At 37.4% G+C, this 10435-nt stretch overlaps 1 protein-coding gene across 2 annotated transcripts; it reads right to left on the bottom strand.

Annotated features, from left to right (window-relative positions):
- Positions 1-4649: 4649 nt before the first annotated feature.
- LOC137742508 (probable WRKY transcription factor 20) lies at positions 4650-9742 on the bottom strand. 2 transcript variants are annotated; one of them, XR_011069414.1, is made up of 7 exons: positions 9344-9742; positions 7669-7833; positions 6658-7201; positions 6398-6563; positions 6157-6315; positions 5336-5938; positions 4650-4999 (listed from the first exon to the last, which is right to left on the bottom strand). XR_011069414.1 is itself a non-coding variant. In XM_068482393.1 (6 exons), exons 1-6 carry the CDS (start codon positions 9587-9589, stop codon positions 5449-5451), a joined length of 1770 nt encoding a protein of 589 aa, XP_068338494.1. In that variant the 5' UTR covers positions 9590-9742; the 3' UTR covers positions 5175-5448. The 2 variants fall into 2 exon arrangements, 1 of the variants encoding a protein (XP_068338494.1); XM_068482393.1 differs by lacking the exon at positions 4650-4999 and having other exon boundaries at positions 5175-5938.
- Positions 9743-10435: the final 693 nt, after the last annotated feature.

Here is a 10435-nt window from a genome sequence, read left to right as displayed (position 1 = left end):
CTATTATTCTTAACCATATTGGACCATAAGATCACCTCGATAATAAAGTCATCTCTGTAATACGTTACTCGAGAATCAAGTGATTGGTTGACAAAGAAATTAATACTCGCAGTAATTCTTACATTCTCGCACTTGAGCATCAATAAATTTGTACACAAAATCAGCCAAATATAACCAGAATAATAGTGATCACTGAGTAACAAAATTCTATAACCAAACCCTTATAACAATTGTTATTATTAATTTAAATGTAGAACTATTGAAAACAAGGATAGTGTGCACTTATACTAATCCTTCAAAACAAAAGTAGTTCACAAATTAACTCAACAACATTGGTAACAAAATCCAACTTTTCTGTCTATTTAAAAATTGATAAGAGAACAAGTAAAATACAACATAGTATTTACAAAATTAGGATCTCTTATTAAAACTTATGAATAAAATTTTACTATTAAACCTTCAGCCACTAACATTTCAATTCAATAATATAAAAGGCAGTTTCTTATTCTCACTAATTAAACGAGACAAAACTACATAGGCAGACTATTGCTCCCACTGATTAAAAGAGTAAAAAAAATCTCAAAGACGCATGTACCTCTTATACGCTTCCACTGATCAAGCATTAGTCAACAGGTCTATAATTACGAGATTTGGGGGTTCAAATACTAATTTTTCGACTTCATCTATATGTCAGATATTGTAAGGAAGTGAGTAACTGAAACAAAACTATATAAAATCATATGGTTAGTTTTGTCCATTTAACATTGATAGAAACAAAAACTTTAACTAAATATTTTCTGATTGCAACAAAAGCATATAATTCCATGATCATCTTTGGATAGAAACTAATTATATTAGGTTTTCATGGCCAAAACATAAAACACAAGGGCAAACGTATATAGTTTTAACACTTTTAAGCAGATGAAGTATATTAAGTTCTCCTTGCAATTGTCCTGCAAACTATTGTAACCTTTTTACGTTCTTCCTCCTTGAGATGGAAAAGATATCATCGCCAAAGTCCTCACTACTTGTACTCAATTGAACCTCATTCATCACTTTATATTCTGTGTCAAAGTTTTAAGACGTATTTTGAAATTACAACAACAAGAGATTAGGATCATGAATATAATGAATCAAATCTATATAAAATAGAGATGGACTAATTATATTGAACTTATTTGTAAAGTATGGAAGACGTGGCTCTTACGGATGACAAAGAAATCGGCGTATGCATAAGAATGTCTTCTACTCTCTCCAAACTATATGTTCTTGCTATGAATAGGGCTTAGTACATAATAAAACGACTATTGTGAGAGCAAGGACAATTCTTATATAGTTGCTAGGATCTCTCTCAATCAAGCCTATTATTAAATGAGAGAGATTCATAATCCCAATTACATAGTTTATATCCGACCATAATAAGTCTTCACCGAATAGAGACCACGTAATAGGTTAATCAGAGGTTAATAATCTACTATTCTAACCATATTGGGCCATAAGATCAATTCGACAACCAAGTCACCTAAATAACAAGTTACTTGAGAATCAAGTAATTGATTGACAAATATATTGATACTCACAATGAACGGTTCAGATCGTTGAAGTTAAAATCAGCTAGGAAGTTAGCTGTAATGTATGTGAACAAATATGTGACTAGTGTGTCGATACATCAACCAAAATCATAAATATTTACATGGTTCACATATTGTTTGGACTAGTCCAAAATTATTCTCTTGAATTCACTGTGAAAAGAGGGTCTCTTAGTATCTTTGCTTGGGGTGAATAGAAATTAAATTTTCCAACACACAGGCTTGTCAAAGTATGCTTGTAGGCACAAAATCCTTATATCGGGTAAAGAGATGCGTCTGTGGTATGAAATGTTATATCTCAACCTAAGTGTCCCAAATGGTCTTGCCAAAGCAAGCAAATTACTTGAATCACTTGGCTCCATGCCGGCCACATGTGGCATGTCCCAATTGGGGGGCAACCCATTGGCCCCAAAACATAGCTTTGGGCTTCATATTTTGATGGTGTTGCACCCTCTATTCTTTTTAGCAACTTCATTCATGATCATTATTCTCCCGGATATCCTTAAAACTCAATGATGTTCTTCCTGACCAAGGAGAATATAAGGTCCTTTTAATGGTAAGTCATTAACATTCATACAACCCCCGAGGGGGGGGGCGTGGGGTGGTGCCAAGGCCCTTAATTAGGTTGGATATACCTGAATTCATTGTTAGATGGGTGATTTAGATATGAAGTTAGTGTGCATAATAGCACATTTCATCAAGACAATTAATTTTCCCATATATATACGATTATACCTAAACACATGTTAATTGAATTGGGTCACATGTATAAGAACCATGATCTAATGAAACTCATATTCGATGACAATATTCATAATGTTATCCAGTACTAAAACAAACGCCAAACTTGAATCTGGGAACACAGAAAATTGTTCACAAAGTAAACCAAAATTTACTAAGAGGATTCGGCCAACATGGCAATTCCATGTCAAAATTCTGCTCTTCCAAATGTGTTAGGTGGAGAAAAATTAGTCTCACATATTGACTATGGGAATGTTACGCCTCAACAAGGGGCACAAATAAGTACAAAACCAATGACCTCTTCCTTCAAAACAAAAGTAGATTTTGCAAGGTTAAAGTTCAGGAGTACTGTCCCTTATTCTTAAAATTTTGGGTATTATGTGTCAAGGATCACACTTCTGGCCATGATGCCACCCCTTGGCAGGTCTTGATTCTACCATATGTTGTAAAACCAACCCTAAAGTGGTGAGAAGAAAGATAGATTTAGACTTGGGTTCAGAAGGTTCCAATCGAAGCTAGGCGGCTCTGTTTGTTATTCTCCAGCCGAAGCTGGATGAGCAGATTCGATAAGCGTTTGTCGAAACAGAGACTTCTGCTTGGTACACCTCTGCCGAAGTAGAGCATATCCTTCGATACATCTATGCCATTCATTAGGCTCCAATCAAAACGATAATTTAATGAACTTCCATTCTCAACATTGCTACTTCAAAAGTATGCTAGAGGCATAAAAGGACAAGAAAAATCTTCTCTAGTTAAAATTCAATCAAATTCTATAAACTTCAAAATTTTACTTATTCATGGATCTGAAAGTTTTAATCATGTTTTGCTTCAAGCAAGATCATCTTTCATGATCGAACGGTCTGTAAAGCAAACCAAAGAGCCATGAAATCGTCTTTATCGAGGTACTTCCGATTGTAATGCTTCCCACATAAGTCTTCGAAAAGATCATGGCGAATTCTTATTCAGTTCTTATTCACACAATTGTTGACTTCAATGGTTTCTCAACTTCTCGATGGCCAAGTGGAGCTTCACATCTTGTACCCCACATAAAGTAGTTTCTGTCAGAAACTTCCATGTCAGTGAAATTGAACTTGTGATGGTTCGGCAATCCATTGAATGGAGACAACAAGATCGTGGTTGGTGCTATGGGGAATAAAAACCTCCATAAGCATCAAAGTTAGAACATTTGGGTTCTAAAACATGGTTTGGTTTAATTTTCATGAAGAATTTCGAGTTTTACATGGGTGTGTTGTTTTATGAAAATTTTAAGTTTCAAAGGCACTAATTTGAAGCTACATGTTTGATTTAAATGAACTAGTTCATCATACGTGCAAAAACACAAGATACAATAATACAACTAGTGTATGAAATTGGGTTGCTTTGGGGACCTAGTGTGAGTAGCTTTGGAACTACGAAATGATGTTGATGTTCCAAACAAAAAAAAAAACAAAATATTAGATCGTAATTTATAAAGTGGACCGCGGGCCAAAAATATCTTTCTTTGTCTAATTTATCAACTGAAGGTCACTAAATTAATTTAATAGGCCGAGCCTAAACAAGGGTCGACAGTAGAAGCAAGAAAATACAGCGGTTCGTGCCATATTAGGGCTAGATGGCTGCGAGCCAAACAGGTGGAGGACCCAAATTGGCTTGGGCCGTAAGCGGTGCACCCCAGCAAAATCTGGGTGCGGGTTGAAACAAATTTAATCCCAAAAATGGACCTGGACCGAGACAGACAACATCCCAAAAAAAGTTTGGGTGCAGACTAATGAGGCTGCTTATCCAAAATAGAGGCCTTAATTGTTTGGGACTTGGAAGTCCCTTACTCAAACCTTAATTTTTTTTATTTTTATAAACCGATATTCTTACTCCAAATTACATCAAGGGAAGGAGGGTTTGAACCCGAAATACAGTGAATTAAAGAAGATCCTAGCCACTAGGCCAATTTTGAACGCTATATCTATATGGTTCAAAAGGAGCCAAAAGCTTCCATTTTGCCACAAGCCATGACATGAGAAGTTGAGAACAAAGCTACAAAGAATTCAATTGTCAATATTCACCTGGTGTTTCTTCTGTAATGTTCTGTTAAACTTGTAACATTTGACTCTTTCTTTTCCTCTTTCTTATCTTTCTGGATCCATAAAAATAACTTGAGGGACCATTTCTCCTCGTCAAGAAAAATATCAAGCTGCTACTTAGTACTACAGTTTAATGGTATTCCTCTTCGACTGTAAGTGAGAGATCTTAGGTTCAATTCTCATCAAAGGTGAATTTGAACTACATTATTGCTAGCTCATTGTGAGGCTAAGCTCACTTTTTCTCATTTAGTGTAGATAATGTCGTTTGTTAAAAAAAAATAAAAAAATAAATCAAGCTCAATGCAAAAGGGGAAAGCCTCCTCCCAATCTGAAGGGACACTTCCTTTCAAGACCACTCAATCCATAGAACACGACGACAGACCCTCTTTCGACCGTCAGCTCAGCATCGATCCTCACATTCGGACCATCAATTATGAGAGGGCACCACTACAACTCATCTTTGACACCATAACTTTACGATGAATTGTACTTCTTGCATCTACATTTATGAAAACTTTATCTACTGCAGCAACAGACATTATCACAACTTTCAGACGCAAATGACACCAGACTGCATCAGTGCTCCAGCATCTACATTTGCTCGAGTGTTAGCAATAGGACTCACAATGCCGAGCAAACTTAAGGCTCTAAAGCAGCAGCTCAGTAACTACTAATTATACTATTAAGATTCCATCACAAACGCTAAAAGAAACAAAATTTTCTTATAATCATTTAACATTTTAAGCATTTAAATTACAACACATGGTGTCAAAGACGGAGAATATATATTAGGACTCATTCATATTTGTACATACTATTCCTGACAAGTTAATGTTACAAATACAGTACTTGGACAGAGAAGGCTTTTTGCAGCAGGCACCTAATTACAATACCACTTTCTTTGAAATAGACAAATAAGAAGAATACCTTTGTTTCTCTTTTTTCTTTTCGGTCTGAAACCGAGATGCCCTTTTGACCTTCGCATGTGCCAAAAGAAGGGGAGAAGCAGCTTATTTCTGTTGGCTTCATCATAAGAAATTTTACGGACCTGTTAGCACTCTTCCCATGTTCTGTGGATATGGGTATGAGGAATGATTTAAAGGTGGAACCTCGATGCTGCGTGATTCACTTGGGTTTTCCCTAGATCCATACTGATTCGTGCCACCAATAAGAACACCATAGTATGTCGAAATAGGGGTATTTTGAGCAACCCTGAAATTGGAATTAGTGCGAGATTGCCGTTCCACAAGTTCAGAGTGCAGTTGCACGTGCTCGTTGGATCTATTTTCGCCGCCAGAGGTTGTTCCAACACCAAGATCAAGGCTTATGGTGTCACTTTCTTCTGATCTAATCCTCGACGGGACATTCACAGTTGTTGGTCCTGAAGCGTCATGGCTACTAGTCTTTGCAGTTGGGACATCATGATTATGCTTCCCTTCATATGTAGTTATAACTGCTTTTGGATCATGGGATGCCCTCTCCACATGTTTTCTAACAGGGCATCCAGCATTGGTGCACTTGTAATAGCTCCTGCATAACAAGTGAGAACGTTCAGAAACTGCATAATTCATTTGAGAATTGCAGTTAACAAGGGTAGCTTTGGAAGATACGATGATGGTGGTAGAACACCAAATGCCAAAGCAGAGAGATTGGGTTTCACTCATAAAGTTACCAAACAAATGTTGAAGTTACATGTTGAAACAGATAAAAATCAGTGAGAATTATCTTCCCCTGATGATAAACCATACCTTGGATTGGGATTTCCCCTCACCACTTTCTGACCATATTTTCTCCAGCGGTATCCATCATCTAATATATCAACCTCACTCAGAGTCTGAACAACAACTCGTGGTTCTCGGATAGGCTTAACAATTGGTGTGACATCAATGCCACCAACATCCGTCCTCCTGCTCAACAAATTTGACACCTTGTTAGTTAGAAAAAAAATGAACACAGGGGAAAACATAAGCATTCCTTGAATATTTATACCTCCTTTTTGAAAACGGGTCATCATCATCAACCTCATCAGGTAACCTATTTGACAGTGAGCCTGTGCCTTCTACATTATCATCATTGCCTGTGACAGGAGATAGCTCAGAAGTACTACTTGGCTCATTGTTACTAGACATTTGCCCATAAATGCCGGATGGTTTGTCTACCATTAGAGAAGAAAAAGAAAATTAGAAGAGATGATAGAAGAACATTAGTTTATTCGGGAAATAGCTAACATGAATTAGTCTGATGCTTACCATCTCGAACAGTCAAAGATGAAGCCTTGTCTGATCTTTCTTCTTGAGGAGGCATCATAGCACCAGTATTATATCGTCGACTAGGTTGAGGCTTAGGATGATCATGTGTACCCTTGTAGATAATCTCTGTTATCTGTCCATCATGAGAACGCTCAAATAGCTTCTTCACTTCACAATTAGGATGGGTACATTTGTAATAACTGCGAGGAAATTCACACCCTTTAACGTGCTTTTGTCCATATTTTCGCCAGTTATACCCATCATCAGAAGATATTACTGAAGGCCCATTTCCTTTGTTATCACACTGAGATGTTTGGACCCCAGGATTTGGATGTTCCCTCTGTGTTAACTCACCCAAATCACCTTCAGCAGGTGCACTAGCTCCTGCAGTGACCGTGTGAACAGGTGCAGATAAACTAAATTCATTTGAGGAGACTGCCATCTCATTTTTAGCCAAAGGTGGTGACATGTGTGATTGAGGTTGAGCTTGACCTTGGATTTGCAGAGGCTGCTCATTCCCATAGTGGTTATAATCTGTAGTAACCTTGAATAAACGTAAAGCATTAGGCAATTAGTATTTTACAACCACTTTGGCACACTTGCAGATACATAAAAAAACTCGATCAAGATATATCATTGTTCTACAATTTAGAAAGAAATATGACAGTCCATCTTGACAAGGAGAGTTTATCCCTAGAAAACATTGTTTCTTATAAAGCATCTTTAAGAAAAAATATCGAAAAAACCTAATAAAGTAACGAAAGAATAATGGTAAGAGATTAAATAAATCCGTTAATCTTCAGAATGGGAGCTTAAAAGACTTTGTAGCGTCAAGTAGATATCCACTGATATTGCAAGTTTAAACTAGAGCACAAGATAGGCCAAAGACCAATCAGCTAAACTTAGGATCAAGGCCACCATTTAATCAGTATCTTCCCCACATAGGTAAAACATATCCGTCAAGGATACAACTAATGAAAGGATAATGGACCACTAATTCATAGAAAGTACCATATTTGATCTAGCATGGGGCTTAAACTCGAAGCTTCCAGAATTTCTTTCATCTGAGGTATTGAAATCAGAGCAAACTGTTGTTGCTGGATATGTAGTAGAACTTAGAGATCCGTACACCATTTGAGGCTTCAAAAAGGACCCAGTAGTTGGGGAAGGTTCTGCCTGCAAGACCAGATAAAGTAAAAATTAAGAAATATGTCACAAAATTCCAGATCCAGATACTTTTTAAGCAACGAGGCATGCAGAGAAAAGGAAAATCTTGTAAAAGAACTAGAGCGGAGAAAATAAGACTCTTCATGAAACAAAAGAAACAAGGAAACTTGACAATGATGCAGCCCCATGAGTTATCCCTGTGATTTAAAGCCCTTTCAATATAGAAATAATTCGCCAGTACTTTGACATGCTGTTACATATGTGTCCAATAACAGGAAACTCGGACAATCACTTGGGCATCATCGTGATAGGCATCACTTAACAGATATGGTATTTGTCCATCCAACATAGACTACCAAAATAATTCTAACAAGCTCATCCATTACCAGGCACAAATGAAACAAATACTAGTAAGGAAGATAAACATATCTTAAAAAAAATCCACTGAAAATGGAAGAGCAATTATTTAGACCGATTACCCAGACAACTGAAGTTATTGCAATATGCTTTGAACAACGAATATCATCTCCAATCACAATCAGAACATGAAGGGTCATAACCTCTATAAAAACTCATGTCAATCACAACTTTTAACCGCACCTCCTTGACCCACAAACTTTCTAGACTCCCTATACCCCCTTGCTAGTAATGCATTTATTCCTCATGCTACATACAGAAATAGAAACATTTTTGTCGTACTTGCATCCACTGCCACCGTTAAATAAATACAAGCAGAAAGGCTAGAACCCACCAACAAAGCAAAAAGAAGAGAAAAAGAATCATTATGTGAGAAAACAACACTGTCGATGGTAATAAACAACAACAAAGTTCAAAGAGTTGTAAGTGAAAGCCCCATTATTCCTGAAAACAATTGCTTTCGAACAAATCTATACGGGCATAAAGAGAAAAGACCCCAATAGGCCAGTACAACCATTACATTACTCTAAAACAGCAACAAAGCATCAGAATCTCGGGGTCCCATCCAAAGAACGCACATATAAAAACTCACTGCCATTGGCACAATAAAAATAAAATCAAGCATTCGCAGCGAACACATTTGATTAAATTAATCTGTAATGCAACAAAACAAATGAAATAGTAATCGGAATTTTCGAATTGTGCTGAAAAAAGCATCTTCTTTGCTCACTCGCATCTTCTTCGCTCACTCATCATCAACATCACATCAATTTTTAAGTCCTCAAAATTCCCCACGATAGCATATATACCACGGGGAAAATCTCAGGCCATCAAACCCATTTCCATTATCTACCCGTTGTTTGGATACCGAGAAAACTGCCGAGAAAATGTTCAAAATTCAAACTTTTTCACTGGAAAGTGATACGCTCAGTTTCTCCAGGCAGTAGAACAGAGCCTTACTAATTCAAAAATTAATAATGAAACAGAAGAAATTAAGCAGCCAAACGCGGCCTAAGATTCAAAAGGAGCATTTGCTTTTGCTCCCTAGAAAAATAAATTTAATAAAAAAAGAAAGGGAAAACCGACGTGGAAGCGGGCAGACCTTCATGTTGGAGAGGAGGACGGGGGACTCGAGAAATGACGTCGGACTGAGGCCGTGGGGGATAGTGAGGCAGGGGGACCTCGAGATCGGAAGCTTGGCCGGGGACATGAGCTTGTACTTGGCCCCACCGGAAGCAGCAGCAGAAGAAGAGAAAAGGGTCGGGTCGGAGCCGGGTTGGAAGTCGGTTAGACCCTGATCGACGCCGTCGGAAGGTCCGGAAGGGTGGCCGAGTGCGGTCGCGTCCATTTGAGCGCTGGTGGGTTTGGGGTGTCGTGTGATGGAGTCAAAGGAAGAGGGACTACTGGGTTCGTTTTTGTTCAGAACAGAGGAAGAGCAAGGAAGGGTAAAATGGTAATTCTGTGTGTTGAAGGTTTTTGCCACAGAGAGAGAGAGAGAGAGAGAGAGAGAGAGAGGTTGACTTGCTGCACTGGATCTGAATTCTTCTGCGGACTGAGCCACTCAGAACTCAATGGAGACGTTTTCTCATTTTGTTACTCCTGGTTAAAATCTTATTGAACTTGGTAAAAAACAATTGGAAAAGTGTAATTCAACTGAATTGCGATCTTTTGTGCAGACGTGGGTTATATTAGTTGATAAGAAGCAGTCCGTTAACTTAACCAGAATGAATGTTAAGTTAAGAAAATAATAATTACCTTCTGACATTCAAATTCGAATCCACATCTTTGCATATGCTAGCACTAGTGCCTTAGCATGTAGAAAATTCATTATTCAAATTTAAGATTGCATTGAGTTGGCATAAATGAAGTAGCATAAGTTACTTTTTGATCGACTTGAATTTAGTCAAGTTGGTTATAAACAATGTGATCATTTTTTTGTATCCAATTTTGAATCGCCTCGATGTAATTTAGATAACTTAATGTATGATATTGTTTGTATAAAAAAAATATGTAAATCAATTTGTCTTTTTACCTACCCCAGCCTATCTTTTGTAAAAAGAAGTTTGGTACAAATGTTTAATTAATTAAATTTAACTCATCCCACCCCCAAAAGTGCACTCCAAGTCTCCATACCACAACAAAAGAAAATAGTTTAGGCCACCGTTGTATAAATTTTTGGTTCAATGCTTGTGCG

Source organism: Pyrus communis, chromosome 8, assembly GCF_963583255.1.
Source record: "Pyrus communis chromosome 8, drPyrComm1.1, whole genome shotgun sequence".
Taxonomy (NCBI): Eukaryota; Viridiplantae; Streptophyta; class Magnoliopsida; order Rosales; family Rosaceae; genus Pyrus; species Pyrus communis.
The sequence above is the reverse complement of the archived record's forward strand: the minus strand, read 5'-3'. Positions and strand labels throughout refer to the sequence as shown.

Excerpts from the sequence above, each read along its gene's own strand:
- LOC137742508 (XM_068482393.1), bottom strand. The coding sequence starts at position 9,589 with ATGGACGCGACCGCACTCGGCCACCCTTCCGGACCTTCCGACGGCGTC. Across the intron at positions 6,564-6,657 it reads ATCTTTGACTGTTCGAGATG|ACAAACCATCCGGCATTTAT; the intron begins GTAAGCATCAGA and ends CTCTAATGGTAG. Across the intron at positions 5,939-6,156 it reads AGGGGAAATCCCAATCCAAG|GAGCTATTACAAGTGCACCA; the intron begins GTATGGTTTATC and ends CTTGTTATGCAG.